Source organism: Arctopsyche grandis, chromosome 1 (genome assembly GCF_051622035.1).
Source record: "Arctopsyche grandis isolate Sample6627 chromosome 1, ASM5162203v2, whole genome shotgun sequence".
Taxonomy (NCBI): domain Eukaryota; kingdom Metazoa; phylum Arthropoda; class Insecta; order Trichoptera; family Hydropsychidae; genus Arctopsyche; species Arctopsyche grandis.
Window position 1 is genome coordinate 27,024,647 of NC_135355.1, and position 23,624 is coordinate 27,048,270.

The 23,624-nt window shown below is 33.1% G+C and overlaps 3 protein-coding genes across 6 annotated transcripts; 1 reads left to right on the plus strand and 2 right to left on the minus strand.

The window, feature by feature from the left end:
- The first annotated feature begins 2,339 nt into the window (after nucleotides 1-2,339).
- Hacd2 (3-hydroxyacyl-CoA dehydratase 2) lies at nucleotides 2,340-7,884 on the plus strand. Of its 4 annotated transcripts, none has more exons than XR_013260345.1 (7): nucleotides 2,340-2,844; nucleotides 5,853-5,972; nucleotides 6,057-6,186; nucleotides 6,261-6,466; nucleotides 6,536-6,675; nucleotides 6,749-7,296; nucleotides 7,490-7,884. XR_013260345.1 is itself a non-coding variant. In XM_077427500.1 (6 exons), the coding sequence occupies exons 1-6, from the start codon at nucleotides 2,623-2,625 to the stop codon at nucleotides 7,077-7,079; spliced, it is 1,149 nt and encodes a 382-aa protein (XP_077283626.1). In that variant the 5' UTR covers nucleotides 2,340-2,622; the 3' UTR covers nucleotides 7,080-7,883. The 4 variants fall into 4 exon arrangements, 2 of the variants coding, with proteins under 2 accessions (XP_077283626.1, XP_077283638.1); XR_013260346.1 differs by having other exon boundaries at nucleotides 6,749-7,274; nucleotides 7,490-7,883; XM_077427500.1 differs by having other exon boundaries at nucleotides 6,749-7,883.
- Nucleotides 7,885-9,725: 1,841 nt separating this feature from the next.
- ND-B16.6 (NADH dehydrogenase (ubiquinone) B16.6 subunit) lies at nucleotides 9,726-12,904 on the minus strand. Its single transcript, XM_077427523.1, has 3 exons — nucleotides 12,699-12,904; nucleotides 10,370-10,590; nucleotides 9,726-10,291 (listed from the first exon to the last, which is right to left on the minus strand). The coding sequence occupies exons 1-3, from the start codon at nucleotides 12,790-12,792 to the stop codon at nucleotides 10,154-10,156; spliced, it is 453 nt and encodes a 150-aa protein (XP_077283649.1). The 5' UTR covers nucleotides 12,793-12,904; the 3' UTR covers nucleotides 9,726-10,153.
- A 3,090-nt stretch (nucleotides 12,905-15,994) lies between these two features.
- LOC143914170 (alpha-tocopherol transfer protein-like) lies at nucleotides 15,995-22,609 on the minus strand. Its single transcript, XM_077434271.1, has 6 exons — nucleotides 22,542-22,609; nucleotides 20,701-20,872; nucleotides 19,786-20,002; nucleotides 17,436-17,625; nucleotides 16,651-16,864; nucleotides 15,995-16,523 (listed from the first exon to the last, which is right to left on the minus strand). Exons 2-6 carry the CDS (start codon nucleotides 20,858-20,860, stop codon nucleotides 16,369-16,371), a joined length of 936 nt encoding a protein of 311 aa, XP_077290397.1. The 5' UTR covers nucleotides 20,861-20,872; nucleotides 22,542-22,609; the 3' UTR covers nucleotides 15,995-16,368.
- Nucleotides 22,610-23,624: the final 1,015 nt, after the last annotated feature.

Here is a 23,624-nt window from a genome sequence, read left to right on the forward strand (position 1 = left end):
TTAATATCTTAGCTAGGCTTTTCAGCAAATGCATCCAGAACCAAGTTATACCAGAAGGATGGAATAACGCAACTATCATTTTAATACACAAAAAAGGCGACAAAAGCGATATCAAGAACTACCGACCCATTAGTCTACTTTCAGCGGTCTACAAGCTCTTCACGAAGGTTATTACAGAAAGGCTGAAGAATATCCTCGACGAGAACCAACCTATAGAGCAGGCAGGGTTTAGGGCAAATTTCAGCACAATGGACCACCTCCAAGTAGTTGGCGAACTAATCGAGCGCGCCAACGAATATCAACGGCCATTGTGCCTAGGTTTCGTCGATTATGAGAAAGCCTTCGATACAGTTAGTCATAATGCAGTACTTAACGCTCTAAAAACACAGGGAGTGCCGGAACCCTATGTGGGACTGTTAGCTGCAATATATAAGAATGCCACAGCTTCGGTTAAAATTTTTTCAGGTACAGATAGATTTAGCATAGGAAAAGGAGTAAGACAAGGAGATACAATCTCGCCCAAGTTATTCAATGCGGTGCTTGAGGGAGTTTTCAGGAAATTGGATTGGGATACAGCCGGAGTAAGCATCAATGGTCGCTTTTTGAGTCACCTTCGGTTCGCAGACGATATAGTTTTAGTAGCTCGTGATTCAGCTGACCTACTTATCAGACTAACACAGCTGGACAGGGAAAGTAGAAAAGTAGGATTAAAAATTAACGTAGATAAGACTAAACTAATGTTCAATAGTTATTGCATGCCTGATAGCATCCCCTTAGATGATAAACCAGTAGAAGTAGTAAATAATTATTTATATTTAGGTCAAATAATTGACATGTCTGGTAGTAAAAATGAAGAGATAAAGAGACGTATGAAATTAGGGTGGAGTGCATTTGGACGGATGAATGCTGTTTTTAAATCAAAAATGCCACTCTGCCTGAAGAAAAGGATCTTTGATCAATGCGTTTTGCCAGTGATGACGTATGGATGTGAAACTTGGACACTGAACGCCAAGATGCAAAATAAAATCCAATGCACTCAAAGAAGTATGGAACGCTGTATGCTTGGCATAACGAGGAAAGACAGGAAGCGGAACACGTGGGTGAGAAATATGACAAGGGTAGTGGACATAGTGGATAGAGTGAAGAGATTGAAATGGCAATGGGCGGGTCACGTAGCTAGGAGGATGGACGAAAGGTGGACAAAAGAAGTGCTTGAGTGGTACCCGAGAGAAGGCAAAAGAGTAAAAGGAAGACCGCAAGGAAGATGGGTGAACGAAATTAGGAAAATGTGCGGAATGAGATGGATGAGTGTTGCGCAAAACAGAGACGAGTGGAAGCGTGTTGGAGAGGCCTTCATCCAGCAGTGGATGGCGAATGGCTGTAAATGATGATGATGATGATGCGTAAGTCCCCTTGATATGTTGAAAAGCTTGAAAAACAAAAATAAATGTGTTTTTATCGATTTTTTGATTTATGAAATCTACTCCAGGTATAAAAAAAAAGTTAATTTTTACTCCAAATTTACAATGATTCCCCTCATAATGTTATCTATTGTCGAAATCGCTATTTTTTGGCTGCATATTGATGAAGAGGAGTTGTAGAAAGTAATACGAAAACTGTTATTTTAAATTCCTTTCCTAGTCTTTTAAAATATATCGTTATTTGCATGTGATACAAATGATAAGCTTCGCTTTGCGCTGGGTGTATATATATTTTTTTGTTATAACAAGCTGTAGGCATATAGTACAACTGAAATGATCTCATCAGGTCACTGCGACACATATCCAGGAAAGTCATTAACGCATGGCACACGCTCGCCTCGTCAAAAGGTCGACACGTGTTTCTATACACGTGTCTTGGAAACAAAGGAAGAACTCACTGAACCCATAAAAACCACGAACTACGTCTAGGCGTATGAACCCATAAAACCACGCTCGCGAGTACCAAGAACAAAAGATGTGCACACGACACACTTCAACCCAAAACGTTTATAAAGCAACGCAGCAACCTCCACCGGCAGAGTGAGCCTCTAGAGTTCAACTAGATCACATCTCCGAAGAAACCTCTTCGTACATACAATAACCATTGTACCAAATTGAACGAAAATAAATATCCTCTTTCAAACTACACAACACGTGTTTCGTTAGACCGGGATACGGTCAACATACCTTCCCTTTCTTACACTGATGACCGCCGACTACTAAATTGGCGATCTTACAAAGCATATTTTTCTTATTGAGTTTGGCCACCCCGGTCACCTTTCCTACCTAATTGTCATCGCGACGGCCTTAGATGAGTCGCACGATTAAAATAAAGCATATCTTATCTAGCGAACGAATGTTATAATCAGAGGGTAAGTATGTTTAATTGTATAATTGGGTGTCCACCTATACTGATGTACTACCAATATAATTGCAGATATAATTAGTCACGTGTGATTATGACGGTAGGGATAATCGGTGTGGCAACATTCGTATTATGGATCGGACGTGTTTAGAGATAAAGAGTGCCGATAGTGCGATAGTGCGATAGTGCGCCGTCGAGCCGGGGCGACAAGGACTATATTGGCGTGGGGGTGGTGCGTGTGTTGCGTGTGTTGCGAGTCGCGGCCACCGCCAGAGCATGTCCGCGTCCGGTCCGCACCGCGCTGGCTTTTCGCTGCATCCCGTGGTGTTGTGGTCTCAGACGGCCGAAGTGATCTCGCTGTCGGTGCAACTGGTGGAGCCGAAGAACCACCAGCTGCAGGCGGCCGACACCCACATCCAATTCAGAGCCGCGGGCCGCGGAGCTCATGGCCTCGCCGACTACGGCTTTCGACTAGACCTCTACTCGCACCTCCACCAGGTACGTCTCTTATTACATTCTCATTTCTTTCAAATTCCCGCTATTCCCACTAGCCGCGTACATCGCAGGGTTGCCACGTTGCTATTTTCAAATGCGAGTGCTGCCAGCGCTAAATATGATCGACTATCAACGGGTGGTACCTACTTTCAAGTCTTCATGGACGTTGAAAATTACTAAACCAAAGGCGTCGAACTCTTCAAAGCTAGTTTGAATAAAACAAATTGACCACGGGGCGCTACTAGCAGCCGCTAACCAATATTTTATTTAAAAACTGACGATAGTCAAATAGGGGAAGCACTCCAATTGTTGACCAAAGTCATTCATCACAAATTTTAAATTTAAAAATAAAAACCTTGTGACATCAGTCGAAACTGTTTATACCCTCAATTGTACTCCTGTTAAGTAATCATCTTATTTAAAATCAACTGGCATCAATGTATTATTTTAATCCAATTGACCAACGATTATCACACAGCCAACAATTGTAGTGTCTCCCCTACCCAGTAAAATAAAAATATATATTATAGAATATTAAAAGGCAAATTTCTATGTAATTAATTTGACTTGTTGAAATACCTACGCTGCATTCCAATACTGAAAATGCATGTAACTCTACATATATATTTAAAATGTTAAATATATACCGTTAAATTTCTAAATACTAAAAGAAGTATGGAACGATGTATGCTCGGCATAACTAGGACAGACATGAAGCGGAATAAGTTTGTTGGTGAGAAGCATGACAAGGGTGGTGGACATAGTGGATAGAGTAAAGAGGTTGAAATGGCAATGGGCGGTCCACATGGCTAGAAGAATGGACGAATGGTGGATAAAAGAAGTGCTAGAATGATACCCGAAAGAATGCAAAAGGATAAAAGGAAGATTGCAGGGAATATGGGGAGATGAAATTACGAAAATTTGTGGGGTGAGATGGATGAGAGTTACGCAAAACAGAGACGAGTGGAAGCGTGTTGGAGAGGCCTTCATCCAGCAGTGGATGGTGAGCGGCTGTAGATGATGATGATGGTTTGTAAGTGGCATGAGTCCACTTTTCTTCATTTCGATAAATATCTTGCGAAACATTAAATATAATGTTTCACGTTTTACAATATTTAAAAATACTGGGGACTAGTACTAACTTTATTCTACTTTTCCGAGATTCTCGACAAATTGAATTGAAAGAAGTGGTAACAATTTGTAAATTAAGTCAAACTGAAATGTTGCTTTTGAAACTGAAAATTTGACTTCCTCCACTTTCAAATATAGCGGCTCGTTAGTTTTTGTGTGTCAAATACAACGAAATAATGGGGGGAATTTTTTTTTCAGTTAAGTCACAAATTATAGTAAAAAAGACAATATCACCACTTTTACTAAGATAAACAGCGACACGCGCAAATTTTTATAATGGATCTTCTATCAAAAATTAGTAACAAAAAAAGAGCCTTGTAAAAAGATAATTCTTTGTAAGAGCTGGCTGCGCTTATGATTTCTGTTATTATTTTTGCTTAATGACTACTGATATTTAACAACAAAAAAAAAAAGATTTGATTGCTTTAGCAACAACACTTTTGTTAGCACACTTTTTACACTGGATATATAATGAATGAGTGTTAAATGTTCAGAATGGAAGTACAAACCAAAAATGAGGTAGCTATGCATACACATAATGACAAAATGTATATAACATATGTACTCTTCGTTGAGATGTCTCAATTAAACTGGCAATGTGAGTAAAAAAATAACAATGGATCGGCTTAAGCAGCATTCAAAATATTACTTTGGGAAAGTAAGTGAAGTGAAATTTTACGGAATGTATTATATTTTCTTAATCTGTGTCACTGATGCTTATATTTCACCTATGATATATATATATATATATATATATATATATATATATATATATATATATATATATATATATATATATATATATATATATATATATATATATATATATATATATATATATATATATATATATATATATATATATATATATATATATATATATATATATATATATATATATATATATATATATATATATTTCAACGATGGTATCATTTGCACCAAATTGTTATCTATTATTACATAGTGATATGTTGTAATAAAGCAGAGAGGCAATTAATACATAAATTCAAAATTTAAGGTAAGGGAACAAAATTGAAATTGACCAGAATTAAATTCTTAGAGGGGAGAATTCATGAAATTGATTTAAAAAAAAAACCCTCATATATTATGCTATTATGTAGTTTGTACCTAATAATTATGCCATTGGTATAAAAAATAATTAATGAATACGCATTTATGTGAATATGATACTGAGTAATAGTTGGCTTAATGAGTATTTACTTAAATATGCATAGTAAAAATTAATCAAATAATTATATTAATAGTCAAAAAATCTATTTTGTATGGGTTGAATACGGTGGCAGGTCGTGAGAATTCATAAGGGGGAGGGGGGTTGCAGAGATTAATCGTGCACAGCAACTGGTTGACTATACCAGTAATCAAATGCAGATAAAAATAGCATGCATTTGCACTCGGTCTCCGTGATGACCCCGAATGTGAAACGCCGGAAAACGCAAATATCGGAAGGCATAGATCGAAAATCGAAAGATCTCAAGTCGAAAGATCAAAAAAAAGGGTGCATGGTAAACGGTACATACTCACTTAATTAGCGCGAGCAGGATACAACAGGAACAAGAGGAACAGGCTTTTCCTCCCGTATTAATGTGCGATCGCAGAATACGAGAAGAAAAGCCTGTTCCTCTTGTTCCTGTTGTATCCTGCTCGCGCAAATTAAGTGAGTATGTACCGTTTACCATGCACCCTTTTTTTGATCTTTCGACTTAAGATCTTTCGATTTTCGATCTTTGCCTTCCGATATTTGCGTTTTCGGTAATTTCACATTCCGGCCCGTGAGGTAGACCCAATTTTTATATATATATAGATTTTATATATATATTTCATTAAACTTAGTCTTTATTGTTTGTTTTTAAATATAGGATCCTGAAGGTACATATTGTCAAGTTTTCGATAACCGGCTTGAAATATATTTGAAGAAAGCAAAATCGGCATGGTGGCCGAGATTAACAGCTCAAGCGCAAAAGCCTGTCTGGTTAAAGGTAATATTTTTATTAAATGTGTGTACAATATAAGCAAAGAATAAAATAAAAAGTGAAATATCGTACATTTGAAATTATTTTCAGGTTGATTTTGACCGTTGGAAGTGTGAGGGCGACGGCATTGAAGATAGTGAAGACGAACACAGAGACGTAATGAACGATTATCCCGGAATGTATGACAAATTACAAAAAGAAGAAATGGGCTACCGTAAAGGTATATAATATAATACATTGATTGAAATCACAGACTTTTATTAAAGAAATATTTATTTGCTTTTTATTTTTCAGAAGATATCAAAAAAGTCTATCTCATTTGTTATAACTTGTTTCAATTTATCGGATTTCTGTATGTGTTGTGTGTCATGACTGTTAGATATTCTAAGTATGATGTCGAATCCATGGTCAGCACGTACGAGCACGTCGGCAGTGCCATGAAATTTCTACAACTTATGCAATTTTTGGAAATAATGCATCCACTATTTGGATACACAAAAGTCGGTGACGTTTCAATTGAATACTTTTATTTTTTCTATACAGTTTTATGTGATTTAAATATTTTATAGGGTGGTGTTTTACAACCATTCTTTCAAATAACTGGCCGAGCAATTATATTGTTTGCAATGATCGAAACTGAGCCCAGGATGCAAGTGAAACCTGTGGTATTTTATCTCTTCATTATATGGAGTAGCATTGAAATTGTCAGGTAATTGTGTTAAGACGTTTCTCTTTGGCATACTGATAGATGTTAAGCGTGACCTGAATGTTTTCTTTTTCAGATATCCATATTATATAACCCAGCTGTATAAACGTGACATATACCTTCTGACGTGGTTGCGTTATTCCTTGTGGATACCACTCTATCCACTGGGCATCATATGCGAGGGCATAATAGTCCTTAGAAACATTCCTTATTTTGAAGAGACAGGCAGGTTCACAATATCAATGCCGAATAAGTGGAACTTTGCTTTCCACATGCCATCGGTGATGAGGCTCTATTTGTTGCTTCTCTTTTTACCCGGTCTGTATGTCATGCTGAGGCATATGTATAAAGCGAGAGTGCTCAAGTTGGGATTATATAGGAAAGTTGTTATTAGGAAATCTAATTAAATTTTGTTATTTCTTTTTTTTAAGTTTTTGTTTGTATAATATTGTTAGTCTTTTCTATTTTTGGTATGAATTTAATATTTTAAGCGAATTATATTTATAAAGAAAAATATTTCTATTCTTATTTTGAAATTTATGTGTTTATTGTGATATCTGCTAGGAACACGCTGGAACGACTGACTTATGTACAAATTTAGGGTAAACGGACTATTAGTCATATGTGAACCAGTCACAGGACAACCGGTCGCTCTAGATCGGTCACACGTGATCACCCGTCACATTAAAACTGGCCACGAGAAAACTGGTCACACCCAAAAATTGGTCGAATTTTTGGGTGTGACCAGTTTTTTCGTGACCAATTTTCGGGTGTGACCAGTTTTAGTGCGACGGGTGACCACGTGTGACCAATGTAGAGCGACCGGTTGTCCTGTGACCGGTTCACATTTGACTATTATTCACCGAACCAAATTTAGATAAGCGATTAAATTTTGCTAAAACGATTTCTAATTAATCAATTCTATTAATAAACTCAGGCTACTTTTTCCTTTTTTTGTAAACTTTAGAATTTATCTTTCTGTTATTTAAATGTAGTAAAGCTAGTATAGTATCAACATAAATAATAATTTTTAGTGTAGAAAGCGTAGATGATAAAATTGTATTGATTCTCATCTCTTCTAACCTATTGAGGAATTTTTATTTATATTTTACTATCCTCTTATATTTATCAGCAGGTTTTAACTGACAAATGATTTATATTGAAAAGATTTGTATTTAGAAATACATGATAATAAATTGAAATTTTGGCATAAAATTTTTATTTGTTACTGCTTAAATAATTTTCTTTATTATATGTCGTATTTTTATCGATTTTCAAAATGTATTTTTTACTCTATTCTTAAATATGCATATAAGCAATATTATTAAATATTCGGCATTTAGGTAAATCGATTATGGTGTTGCCTAGCAATAGGTTTACATATATATGTACACATGGTTTTTGTGGACATTTATATTTCCATAGCATGTACTTTTGTTGATTAGAAATTTGAAATTTTGAAGTTTATTAACCGCTTAGACGCCCAGCCGACGCGCTGAGCGTATAATAGATACGGCTGTTTGCGCCTTAAGGCGCTTTGGGCAGCTAAGCGGTTAACCCTTTTGGGTGCTGACGTATTTTCTGTTGAAGGCCCGCCACACTGAAAATTTGTCAACATTTCCAACTAGAATTATTTAGAAATCCAATAGAAAGTAGGTATAATAAAAATTGAAGCTAATCTGAGGATTTCAAGTTTTGTAAAGGTGTGCTTAGACCAGAGAAATGTTATAATTAGTCACTGGAGCCTGAGGGGGCCGTGTATTGTTCAAAGGTTGTAAATGCATTGTTAAAGGTTTGCCGAACAATGGATAGCACTGTGACTATCCTACCTCTAGTTATAATAATAGAGGTACCTTTACCAATAAATTGCCTGTGTCAATAATACGCGATTCGTCTCCATAACTACGCTACAACGCACGGAATACAATCAGGGTCATCACTACAGATATTAAAGTTTCATTCTGATATAGATTTATTTACAATTTTAGTATATGGTTGTGATGGGCGTTGGTGGCCAATCCGTTTCTTTTCTCGGTTGGCGGATTATATTTATCCACTTTTTTTGTATTTGTGTGTCCTTGGGAACTCTTAAATTAACGTGTAATGTATAGTTTCAACAAAAATATGTATAATATAAAATGAATGATGTTTATATTAATTAAACTTAAATAATTGGTTATTAATATAATTGAGTATTCGGCGCCATCAAGAGAAATGTTTTAACTTTTATTTAAAAATAACTTTTACATTTCTCTAGTGCCACCCCTGAAATTTTATGTAGAATGTGGACGATCGACACTTTTAAAAACTGTGAAACTACGATGTTAATTGAATAATATGTTACTTAAATGATCAATTTACTTATAAAAATGTATCCCATGTTGTTTAATGTGTGTTTTTGGATGCATCGTGCAATTTTCAACTAGTAATATAAACAAACAGAGAAGTTTTTATTTGACATACGTCGAGTACCAAGCATCAAATACGACCAACGCTAAAATTATTTGAAAAGGTCTGTGGACATTTCTCATTTGGCAACAATATGACGCCTAAAGCCACTTCTATTACTATAACATTTCTCTGGTTTAGACTCTCTAATATATCTTGCAACAATATAAAATAAACAAAAGAAGTCTATTAATGAATGTATTTTTCCAAAACTAATTCCATCTTCTTCATTGTTATTAAAATGCAATGCTCACAATCTAAAATACTCATCAGTTAGGATCTGCATCGGGAAATTCTTCTATGGTTATAAATTCAGAAATTCCGGTGTAAACCAGTCTTTATAAACGTTGACAAATTAATGACACGGATAACATGACCTGTGTTCAATGCATTTTTTTCAATGCTACCTGAAAGGGCCCGGCGGGTAGTATTCTTGTTTACTTTCTACATGCTCAAAATACAACGCCTATCGGCGTTTTTCAGGCCCATGGACTTGTTGGCAAAACGCCGATCGACGTTGGTTAATGTATTAACTGTCAAAGTGTTAATGTATGTTAATTTATTAATGTATGTTTGTTAATGTATTAACTGTCGTACATCCTATTCGCCAGATAATTCTTATTTTTTATTCAATGCTCTTGCATGGTAACTACCAATATTCTAGTTGATATTCGATTATTTTTTTTGAAAAATGAATAAAAACCAGTGCCTTATATAACATTTGTAAAACGAATCAAACAATACTTGACGTACTTTTCGACATCACAACAATCTGCATTTTTAGGCTCGCTTGATTACTTACATATGTATGTATGTATATGTAGCAGATGACACGTAATTTATCAAATCGTAATAATGTGCTTATTTGACAATGTATGTATTATATATATTAAATTAAATAAATGCAGAAAATGGCATTTGTAAGAAATATTTTTTCTTTTTTTAATTTAGCTATACTTTTTACAAATCAAATACGATTTACATTAAATATTAATGTTATGAATATTTTTTCTTTCGATTGATGATAACGTGTTTATGTGTAATGTCTCATGTTGGCCACTCGGTCAGTATCCTTTGTTGAACAGTGAACATAGTATTCGTCGAATATTGGCCGAATGTAGGTATCGTTTCCGAGTGTTTTGTAAATAGGCTCTCCGTACCACGTTCCAACCTGGAAATAATTCGATTTCAATATCAGACAGGGCACTTAAATATGCAAAAGAAAGTAACATAGATGACAATATTTCACCTTCCAGCCTTCGACGTTCGCCATGAGTTTTTTTTCCTCCTCGCGATTGCGATACAACGTTTTCAGATGTTCCCTCTCTGTCTCCGCTAACAACATTGGATATATAGCCAACTTAGAGGATCTCATCTCGACCAGTTCTTTTTGGATTTGACGATTATTAAAATAATACAAACAACCACCGGTAAAGGTTATAGCACCGTATATGGCAAATAAGGTCCTACCTGCAAAATAATGTACAAAATGATAGTAATAACTATATAATATATTTTTGTTTGTGTGTATGTACATATATATTTTTATTTTTTTCATTAGGGATTCTTTTAATGCCACAAACTCCTGTAATGGTCCAAACTTAAATAAATAAATGTAGGGTTGAAATTGAACGAAAGGCTGATGTATGGGCTATGGCTGAGAAAGGGTATGCTACGACTGATTGTGAGAAGGGGATGAAAAGGGGCAGGGATGTAACGGTTAGTCACAGTTGGACCTGTGCTCCGCGCGGTTGGTCGCTAAGCCCCCGCACGTATCATCTTAATAAACAACATGACTGAAAACGCATGTGTTTGGTCTTCATCTCAACCGCCACATCCCAACTGTGGTCCTTAACAGCGTCATCTGTCAGGATTCTCTACCACATAAATATCTGTAATAAAGAGGCACGATCAAGGCAAATGAATTGGCAGAAACCGAAGTATATTCATCAACTTGAAAAAGCTGAATATGAATATAATATTAAAATTTCTCCATTTGATATGAAAATTTTAATTTACAAATTTTACTGTATTTATTTCTATTGAATAGAAGGTCTAAACTTACTGATGTGTGTGTGTATATATGTATGTACATATGTATTTTCAGGATACAGAGAAAGTTCACGAATCAAATGTTTTGAGCAAGTTATGTTTGAAGAATTTGACAATATTTATTTATTTGTACCCATTTAAGTAAATCGTATAATATAAAAATTAGAAATAATAGAAAACAATATCAATAGAAAAAGTAGAGAAACACAATAATATGCAGCTTTATCACATGATATACTTATATGACAAAAAAAACATAGAACATATAAATGAAAAATAATGATAATATTACTAAATATGTCGACGTCCGTCTGATCAGCTATACGGTTAAATAGCCCTAAGGCTATTATTAATAAAAACCAATTTACTTTTTGGGAAGTAAATATCAACCCTTTTTCATTAGGGGTTATTATACATACATATACAATACAATATTGTGCATACGCATATGTAACTAGTTTTTCGTGAGCAAGATTTTAATTTTTTCTCATTCGTACTGGTCTTGTGCTTATGCACCTGCACGGTATGTTTAATGTGACCATTTATTTTTGTCCTCAAAATGGGACATCTATCAATTTTTACGTAATAGTATGTGTATTCAAGAAAATGCGTATTTTTTCATAGTTTTTATTTATTAATAAAAAGAACAGGGCTGTTGATGAAGAAAAGAAAATAACAGGAATGAATAATATAAATATAAAAAATTTATCTTGTTTTATATTTTTCTGATGAACAAACTTTCTTAAGTATTACTGGGTTTGCTTTTAAATAAGAATGACATTCTTGGCAGGATTTCTTAATTTTCTTGATTCCGTGGTTTGAAGCATCAGTTAATATAGTAACACAAGTGCATTCGTAGGGACGATCTTTTAATTCACCTATTACTATTGGCGCTAAAATATTTACAACAATAGCTTCTGTTTTCGTGCGAGCACATCTAAATTTTTGTTCAAACCATGTTTGAATTAACTTAGAGGCACAATCGTTTGAGCGAAAACTATGGTTCTCTTGCACCGTATGAAAAGCCCAGGCGCGTTCAGTCGCAGCAACTTTGAAAGATCTGGAAGTTGGTGAATCCGTTTTCTTAAAAAAATTCGGAATTTCTATGTTTTTCTGATCTTAAGTGTTGCTCAATATCGCACTTTTTTAAAATTATTACCATGTGTTGCTCTCTTTTTGAAAACGTTCCGAAGCTGGGCTTGGGGACAATGGGACAGGCTACCTAAAAACGGGACGGTCCCGTTCAAAACGGGACGTATGGTCACTTTAGGTATGTTGCACACTATTCAATATTTTTCTTGCAATAGAATTGCAATTTTGTCAATTGTAAGAATACAATTTTTGATGGAATTAAAAAATAAGATAAAGATTTAGATATCCGGTGCATGCTGACGATATGATTAAGACGATCTAGTGCTAGTGGTAGTGCTAAACATGCGCGTTGACTGTTGAGGGAAAAGGAAATGGAAATGGAAATGTTACGTAAGTGTGCAGATGAGTAGAGAGGGATACATGCATACGCATACCCTTGAAGTAAGTCTTCGCCGGTTGTCTGATGTATGGAATGGGACGATAGCCTCCGGGCGGAGGCAGGTCCTGCTGCCTCACCAGCTCGCTCATCGTGGACGCCCGACGCTCACTGACAGCAGACTAATCGTTTGACAGCCGAACCCACTTCGAACAGCCACAGCCACGACCACTGCTACCACTCTATTTCTACTGTTTCAGATTCAGACGTTTTGAACCATAAGCACTCTCTTTTCTGGCAGTAGCTCGATGTGTTGACAAGGGTTCACGGAACATCTGGCACTTGACTTCTCGTTACTACAATATTTCGTGAGATTTTAGTGACTTCTGCGAGATCGCTTTTTGCGGAATAATCATCGAAACATTGAAAATAATAAACGGATTATTTAACGCACACGACAATCTAGCACCCGAGCGCTCGTTAGTATGATAGTTCGCGTGTTTATCTCTCGATGGATGGAATTTTCAGGTGCCGGATGTTCCGTGATTGAGATATTAGTGACGTGTGTGAGATCTCTGTGTGGAATAATTACCCAACCCTTGAAAATCTTAAATTGTAGTAATGATTAACGGGTGGGGTGCGGTTGACTCAATAAAATTACTTGTAGGAATCTAGCACGACTTGTGCTAATACTAATCAAAGCCAGTGATATCATCATCGATCCTGTACAAAACACGCATAACTCAAGGGCAACGACCCTTCGACCGTTCCAGAAGAAAGAGTTCATCGTTCGATCGTAAAACAAACGATACCCCACAGTGATGTCATCAGGATACCGAGCACACGTATCGTAAAAAGACATTTACTCGTGGCAAACGAACGACATCCCGACGCCGACCCCACAGCTATAATACACGCGCCTCGTTAATAGGTCAACGCATGTACCGAAAACACGCGCCCCATAAAACACACGTGTCCTGGAAACGAAGACAAAGGATATGCGCGCGGCACGCTCCAACCCAAACACCAGAGTGAACCTCTGGAGTTCAACCAGAGGTTCACCAGAAATCACTTCTCCGAAGCAACAACCTCTTCGTACATACTATAACCATTGTAACAATTGAACGAAAATAAACGATCCTCTTACAAACTTAGACTGGGACACGGTCAAATCTGTCCCGCGTACTAAATACTCTTTAATGAAACTATCATCCAATTAGAAATCACTGCTAAATTATACTGAATTCGTTAACCGACTATTTTTTATTATAGGTAGACCAGGGACTAAAAACGATTTTTTTTTGTTTTTTCAATACGCACCTACACCTTTAAATTGTTTTCGTGGACAGTGGGAATCTAATCTGTAAGTTTTAAAATTCACTTTTTGATTTTCGATTTTAACATCACCTTGCGTCATATTTTAACAATATAACAATGCATTATGACCTATCGGTTTGTTGTGTTAAGGTTTATTTAGTGTATTAAAGAAACGTGATAAATTGGCGAAAAAGTTAATTTGTGCGCTTTTTACTAACCTCTTTTTACTTTCACTTATTATTTCCATATCCAGGTTCAAATATTGGACCCGATGCATTTTTCCAATAAATTACTATTATAATATAAGGGAGATAATAAAGGTTTAACCGCTAACTATAAGTATTTATCAATCGAAATAAGCATATCGTTTCCGTTTTCTATTCGTTTTTAAGGGTCCGGTGTTTTCTTTCCTGGAAAATTTTATAAAAGATTTTATAATATTTTATAATAAAATCGGGGCTACCTATAGAACCGATATCAAAAGAATTGGTCAAAATATATCATGTTATGACCAACGATTGCTTATTTGGTTCGACTTAGCAACGGTTGTGACGTGAAATTCTTTGTATAAAAAACATTTATTTTAAGTACGGAATATATAAAATTGAAGAATGTCACGTCATTATTTGAGGCATTTGAGATGCTTTACCACCGAATATAATGAAAATGATAGATCAATGTTTCCCAAAAACCTACCTTCAAATACTACTATATTTGATACAATCGCAAATTATAATCATTTTCCTATATTTGAAGACGAAAATGACGACAAATATGACACGGAAATGAGAAGTAATTACATTACACCCAAACTATCGACTAATAATAATGAACAAGGTATGTTTTTACTTCCCACCTTTTCATTTAAGAAATTTGATTTCTGTTATACGTCTCGTTATTTTTCAATTTTATAGGATTAAGAAAACAAACTCTTCGAAAATTTTTTTGGAGACACTCAACCAAAGAACGTGAACTTTCCGCTGTTCCTAAATTCGAGAAATATGATACTGAATACAATTTCAATTATGCGGTTGATTCATATCAAAATCAAACTGAAAATTTGGAAGTAAGTATTTTATTTTAAAACATCATAGAAATTTAAAATATAATAAATTTGGATATAAAATGTATGTTTTTTCATAGTTAATGCTAAAATATCCATTAACCGGAAGATCAAACGTTACCACATTTTACACAAGAAACTGCATTTGTGGTGACAAGGTAACTTTTATAGCTATACAAATATTTTTTTAATTTGAAATATTTTTTTATTAATAGATAATTTTATTACAGAGAAATATTTTGGAACCATTTAAGAAAACGTGTCATTTTACTAAACCGCTAGAAGAAAGAATGTGAATGTTGTGAAACATGCATTTAAAAATCTTTGCTTTAAATAAAACAAATATATATTTTTTAATACTGATGACAGAAATTTCATATTATACATACATATATACACAGTACTTCATTTGTAATGTAACGCACTGGAACAGCGTTCCGGCACCTTGAGTCAAGATTTTAGATAGAATAATAATACCTATTATTTATATAATCGTTTCTTGAACAAATATAAAAAAATGAACCAAAGAAAACCACAGATAAAGTAAAAAGACAGTCGGTAGAAATTTAATAAATTGATATTTTTTTGGCGATACAGTTTGATTGATTAAAATATATGGAAAAAAATTTCTTTCGCCTATTTGCTTATTTTACACTAGCTGTTTTACCCGACTTCGCTCAGGATTTGTAATATAAACAGCGGAAACATGGCGAATCATAGAAACTTTGTATTGTTTACGAAGTTCCCAACCAATTTACATATGTACATATATACAAAGTCTCTTTCGAAATTTATTTTACATAATACAAAATATGAACTTGAATGTTTAAATTTGAAAATTTTTCTAAAATAAATTCGATGTATAATTATAATAATAATAATATTGTTGTTTCTTTATAACCATTATTATTTATTATAATAGTACGAAAAAGAAACACATATTCTATATGAAAATAATACAAAAATGAAATATTATAAAAATATCCTTATTTTGTTTAATGTCGAAATAATTAGATTAGTTACAAAGACACATAGACACAAACAGATTAAAAAAAAAAATCACTATTAACTAATATAAAAAAACAACGAAAATAATTTGTGTGGGTGGGGGGTGTGATAAAATAAGTAAATTTAGCGTTCCGAGACTTATTATTTTAGCACAACTTCCCTGGTTATGTGCAATTTGTGTAAAAGTCACATTTCTTTAGAATGGAAGTAAGTTTCCTGCCAAAAAAAAATGTTATACTGTTTTTTTATTACCCCCCCCCCTCCATTAAAAATTACTGGATCTGTCCCCGGTTCCAGCACCTTTTTTTTTTAAAGCACTGCACATTCATATTTATATATTTCAATCGATGCAAAGTGACCTAAAAGTCCCCTGCATTCCAGAAAATTCGTTCATTTCAGATTCTTTCACCCTCCTTTTTTCATCAGACTTTTGATTCTCTTCATTTAAAAACCAATTTCGGTATTCCGGAGTGCTCATTGCCTTCTTCCACTCATCTGAAAATAAAAAGATCAATTTAAGTTTTCTGTGTACATCATTTTTTTCAAATGTCATAAGCAAGACAATTTAATTAACAGTTAAATTGTCAACTATTTAATCACGTTCATAAATAATAACACTCACCGATAATTTCTCTTCGCGAAATTTGTTTACCACCTAAATCACTAGGCAATAGTTCTTGGGGTATGTGCTCATAGAACTCCTCCAAAGTTTTATGCACGTGCAATCTTTCGGCAATTTTCTTTTTGAGAGATGTTTTGAAAAATGTTATGATGTTGTGAAGAAACGTAGGACAATTTAAAACGTGGATTCCCTTAATTCTGGCCGAATAACATTTCTGCAATTTTTAAAAGTTTTTATTATACGTATGTATGTACATGCATTTACAAAGTATGAATTAACATTTAAAAATAATAAAACTAATTCCAGACATTTTCGTTTTTTTGTATTTATTTTTCTTGTATTAACATTTCAAAATAGCAAGATTGCAAAATATACATATATATCAGAAGATATAAATTGTGTTTCATCTAAAAGTGTTAATTTACGAAGTGTGAAAAATCCCAATCGCAACTTGTTTGATATCCATTCATGTGATACATTCACCTCAAAATGTCTATGACGACGAGAAACAATATTTTTCTATGGAATGTTAATTTCAAACAACGAAAGATGGAATTTAGCATGTTGATGGCGGTATCAATTGTATATAGAACCATTTTGATAAATTAAAAAAGTCATCAAAGTTGTAAATAAAATTTTGAATTGATTTTCATTGAGGAAAATCAAATAATTTGTTTTAAAATCTATTGATATTAGAATTCTATGCTTTTAAGTCGTCAGCTAAACACACTGTCTGTAACAATAATAAAGCTAATATGTATTTACATATAACTTGAACTAAGTACCTGTAATACAAACGCTTGTCGCTTCATATATGGGACCCATTTGGAAGCATGAGCCAGTGACATGTTATTGCAATCTAACACATAGTGGTCAGTAGTACTAGTTTCAAATTTCATCCTAAGATCACCTATCATGAATCCAACTTTAATCCAAGACAGTGGATCAAACATTTCAACATTGTCGTTCAGGATGCTGTATATGAACAAAACAAAAATATTTATCACGCAAAAAATATCACATTTATAAAACACGAATGGTTTGACAAGGAAAAATTGCAATTCTATTGCGTTAGTATGTATTTTTATTCGGTTATTTTATTTATATTTTGTATTTGTCTTTATATTTGACCTTGTGTTTACGTTGTCCGCATGCAATAAAACTAATATATAAAGAAGGTCACCGATTAATATAAACTTGTATAGATTTGCAATGTCAAAGGTATTTTACTATATTATAATAAAAGCTTTAAAAAACAAAGTTCTTTAGGAACAATATATCATATGTACAGGCCACTTGTAAAGTATGCTGAAATATAAAGTTGGACGAAAATATTCGGGTATTTGAAACAGTATTACCTGTATCGTATTTTACTATTGATTCCAATATTGTTTAACTCTACTTTCTCTTCCTTGGGTTGCTTATTATAAAAACAAGAAATTGACCCTTTTACGCAAATCACTGTTTCGAGCAGGGCTGTGGTGTCAGTTAATTTACCAACTCCGACTCTGAACTTTGACTTCAACTTCAACGATTTTAGAAAGGCTGACTTTTCTTGCCATAAAATTGTTAGTAGTAAAAATAATAGCGATTTTCAAAATATAAAAAATTAAAAGATTTAAAAATAATCACTTAAAATTTACTTGTAACCCAACTTAATCAATAATTAAATATGTATAAACAAAAAGAAAGTACATTCATACACAAACAAATCAATTTAATAAAAACATGAGGATAAAAAAGGATGAGACGTTGGAAACAAAAGGTTTTGATCACAACGCATCAAAATACGTGCAATTCAATGATTTTATTTAGTATATAATTTAAATTCCTCATTTTATAAAGAAATGATTAAATTTCAGTTTATTGATGGATCTACATATGTACTTCAATAAAATAGGTGATATAAACTGTAATACTATACATTACAGAAAATAATAAAAAGGAGTCTGAATTGGTTGGTTTTTTACGACTCCGATTTCGGGTGTCAAATACTCGAGTATTTTGAGTCACAAGCACTTTTTACAAGTGGGCTAATACATTTGTCTACGGCTGAATATATGTATATGAGTTCGGTGATTACCAGAGATAGGCGCATGAGGGTGCTTTTCCAGGAAAGAAGGCAAACTACGAAGCGACAGAGCAAAAAAAAGGTTCACAATAGAAAAAAGGACAATGGGGCACCCTCATGCGCCTATCTCTGATGATTACTCCGCACAAAACGATCTCGCACACGTCATTCAAATCTCGATCACGGAACATCAACATTTCATCCATCGAGATTTACCCACGTGAAATATCATACTAACGAGAACTCGAGTGTCAGATAATACGTATTCGCGATTTTCGTGGCAAAAATTGTCGTTTGCGCAATCGCAATGTGCGAAATAATTCATTTACCGTATATATGATATTTTTTGTGACTTTCGTGAAAGTGCTAATGACAACAGCTACGAAAGGGAAATTTTTGACGTTTGTAATTATTAAAATTGCAACTATGCATATTTAGAAATTGTGGTTTATTAGGGGTGCTCAAGGTACATTAGGACTAATGAAATAAAATAAGTAATGTTGCTAGGTATACGTTTTTTCGATCGCCGGTAAACAGAGTCTATATTAGAAGCCAGCGCCACTGTGTAGGTTGTGCGTCACAAAAATACTTGAAGTTTGGAATATGTATTATTACGTGTGAATCAATTTGTGACGATTTTATTTAAGACTGGTGGTTTTACCCGGCTTCGCTCGGTATTTGTAATATAAACCGCTTAAACATGGCTAATCTAATAGTACCTATAAACATTTTATTAAATTTATTTGAATAGTTTTATTTTATTTAAACATATTAGAATTTATTTATTTGTTTTTTATTAAATTTAACGTCACGGATTCTACCACCCAAACCTTACATAGTTACATACATTAAACCTTACGAAGTCTCTTTCGAAATTATATATTAGAATAAGCCTGACATTGCATTTGAATCTGGCATTTTATAGTGTCAAGTTTTTACAACTACTATTATTTTTTTCATAATTCAGCTAATCTTACCAATACAAGGACATTATGATTAGGTTTTTACTTCCAATAGTAAAATCATTATTATAAACATTATTATAAATCAGGTGATTACATTACCCCATGAAAATAATTCTGCCATTTTCCGGAGTTTTTTTTGGCAAGACACACCAGCCACCCACTTCCATGGACTTGGACATTTCAGACAGAGTGACGTCACGATCAGTAAAATATTCAGGTAGTGTTGATCTGGCCGTATACATGTTGTCGATTTTTGATTTTGCCTTTTCAACATTGAAGTTGTTGCAAAGAAGATACCTTTTCAAGACGTTGTCTTCTGAAAGGGTTTACAGTGATGTAAGTTTTTGTCAGGATTTTTAACTGCATATGTATCTTCAGTCCACGATCCCTTTATTACGGGTCTTCCTCACGGGACCGAAAGTGAAACGCCCAAAAAACGCAAATATCGGAAGGCAAAGATCGAAAATCGAAAGATCTTAAGTCGAAAGATAAAAAAAGGGTCTCTCCCCCCCTTCGTACATCCTCACTTAATTTGCGCGAGCAGGATACAACAGGAACAAGAGGAACAGGCTTTTCCTCCCGTATTCTGCACGCGCACATTGAACAAGGCTGTATGACAAACAGAGAGATAATTCCACCGCATGCCACTCATATATATTATATATACATAGTACCGTTTACCATGCACCCTTTTTTTTGATCTTTCGACTTAAGATCGTTCGATTTTCGATATTTGCGTTTTCGGGCGTTTCACTTTCGGTCCCGTGAGGGAGACTGCTTTATTAAATATATACCTATACATATGTAAATTCAGATCATTTACATATGTACTTATCAAAAAGTAAATAAAATCGGAAGAAGCTATGTGTGTACATATGATACCTATTTGTATTTACATACATATGCTTGTACTTTAAAATGACTGAATTAGAGTTTTTATGATATTAAAATATACATATATGTATATGTATTTATAGACCATTGGTTAAGAATACTTATTTCAATTTAACTAACCGATTTTGATTTCGCAGAGATGTGGCTGAACTTTAAGCCAACCCCTTATACGCTCCAAATTTTCTTTCAATATTTTATCAGTTGCCTCGAATTCCTTCAGCACAACTTCATATTCATCCTCGGAAGTGTCCAATAAAAGTTTTTGGTAGTCGACAGTCATATCGATCACAATCTTTAAAAAAATCATATGCCACTAATTGTATAGGTACATAATTTGTGACGAAAAACAGTAGTTGCGGAAATTTCGATGTGTACATTTTTTATTTTCAAATATTTGACCTTCGTACAGCACACTGTTTATTTTTAAGAATTCGTTTTAGACAATTTTGATGTCTGCCTAGTGTAAAATAGAACTATGTATGTATGCATGTACATATTGAACTTGAGTTAACATTTATTCGATTTTAATTTCACGTCCAACTTTTTTTTTTTTCATTTAAATAATCACCGTTAATGTTTTTTCACGCTAACCTTACTTAAAATATTTAACGAGCATTAAAATTTCAGTTTGGTGTATGTATGTCTATAATATGTCAATAGTATAATATTTACCGATCGTTGAGATTCTGGTGAAATATGTGTGTATGCAAATTCTAAAAAAATCTATAATACATATGCATGTATGTTTTAACATTGTTCATGAGTTAAATATTACAAGTGTATTACAAACAATTTATTAAAGCGTGACTGATGGGAGTTAAAATAATAATTAATTTTATATATAGGGATGCAAGGAAACTTGATATATGATATTATTTATTTATATCATAAATATTTTACGTACATACATACATACATAAAAAATCATGATATGAACTTTGTACTCGTTATATTTTGAATATGAAATTGTTGTGCAATACGGTGCTTAGAGAAGAGAAATGTACATAGTCGTTCTATTTCACCATTACATTGCACAATAAAATAGCCAGAAGGTGTTTGAGATCATACATACATACATAGGTACATACATATATAGAATTTTTTAGATTGCAAAATTTAGATGCAAAATTTTCAATCATATATTTCAACATAAATTTTTTTTGTTCATAGACAATAGCTGCTGGTTTATTTTATATTTCATTAATTGAATATTGAATAAATTTAATTTAAAATGAAAAAATATTAAATATAATTTACAGCCAGGCATATTTACATCACTTCATAGCTGGTTGAAGATGTTACTAATTACAATAACGAATGATTGTCAAAATAGACTATGGGCTACATTCGTCCATTGATCTTTGGAAGATTAGTTTTAGATGAACGTAATATTTTATAAATATTTTTATGTGCATATGTACAGGGCCATAGCGTGGGTGGAGGCGGGTAGGGGGGGGACTTTTAAAATGTTGATTATTTACTGAAATTTTACATTAAATGTTTATTTAAAATGCAGACGAGTGCTACAAGGGGGGGGGGGCAACATTTAATTGAAATTTACGAAAATGATAATATTATCCTTTTAATTGAATTCATTATTTTGAATTAATTAATTTATTTATTTGTTAAGAAAACGATAATTTATTTATTTCATTTAATGTACGCATTCGAAAATTTTAAATACAAAAAAATATATATAAATGAATAATGGGGGTGGGGCAATATGTTTGCCCTTAAGAGAAAACTACCCTAGCTATGGCTCTGTGTATGTATATATGTATTTTAGTCTTTAATCCTATAAGTAATTAAGTAATATTTATATTTCTTTAACAAATTTATGTATTTATTTAGTTCATTTAAATGTCTTTTTATTTAGATTTTTGTTTTATTTGGATTAAATTATCAAAATTTCAAAAATGCATATATGTATGTATATAATGATTCAGTAACAAATAACTCACATTAATGTAAACGAGTGTCAAAACGTTTGGAGATGACCGGTTTCTTCAACCTCTTGGACACGATTGATGTGGTAACGCTCAGAGCACTACTTAAATAATAAAATACTCCATACGACTTTGGAAACTAATCTTTTTTTATTTAACTTGTTTCTTCGGATAGTTAGTAAAAAGTGGAAATTATTACAAATTGATATTGATGATATTCCTCATGCCGGTCTTATGTACATTGTATATATCTACCTATACATATGTATAAAACATATTGAAAATATTCTGCCTGGCTATTAAATATTCTATGCAGCATTTTCAAGATGCTCATGAACTTCTAATTATTTACTGATGCTGATATTTAAACCATTTCACGGGTAAATTACCCATTAAAAACATATCCACAAAGTTTTAACGCATTGTACTGATACAAATTATCAATATGACATTAACAAGTCCTATATATTTATACAAGTAAAATTTAGCTAAATAAATATGAATAATTAAAAAAAACAATATTTGATTTAGAGAAGGAAAAATTATTTAAAAAATAGTCGCGTCTAATATGAAACAGTTGAATTAGATGAAATTGATGTTAAAGGCTTGCGTCATCGAAATGTATATAAATAAGTATTAATAAGGACCAAGAGAAAAATTAAAATATGCGATTGTACCATTAATATGAACAAATTTTTGTTATATTTTTTTGTACGTACTGAAATTTCACTAAATGTAGACTTTCACTCATATACGGCGTATTTAAGTTAATTTCAATAGGTCACAAAGTGAAACAAAGTGCATTAATTGAAAAACCTTCGGGTTAAATAAAAATGTACCAATAAGGTATTTTAAATTTAAAAATCGAAAGCATATTGATAATTTTAAAATTGTTATGAATTATTGAATTATTGTTATTATTGAAATCGTTATGAAACGTTAAACATAATATGTACATCAATATACAGTGATAAAAATAAACATAAAACGTAATAGTTATATATAATAGATGATCTTAAAAACAATACAATTGATGATAAAACCCATGTCAAAATAACAATTTTAGCCAGTTTCATATCTATGCACCGGAAGACTAAA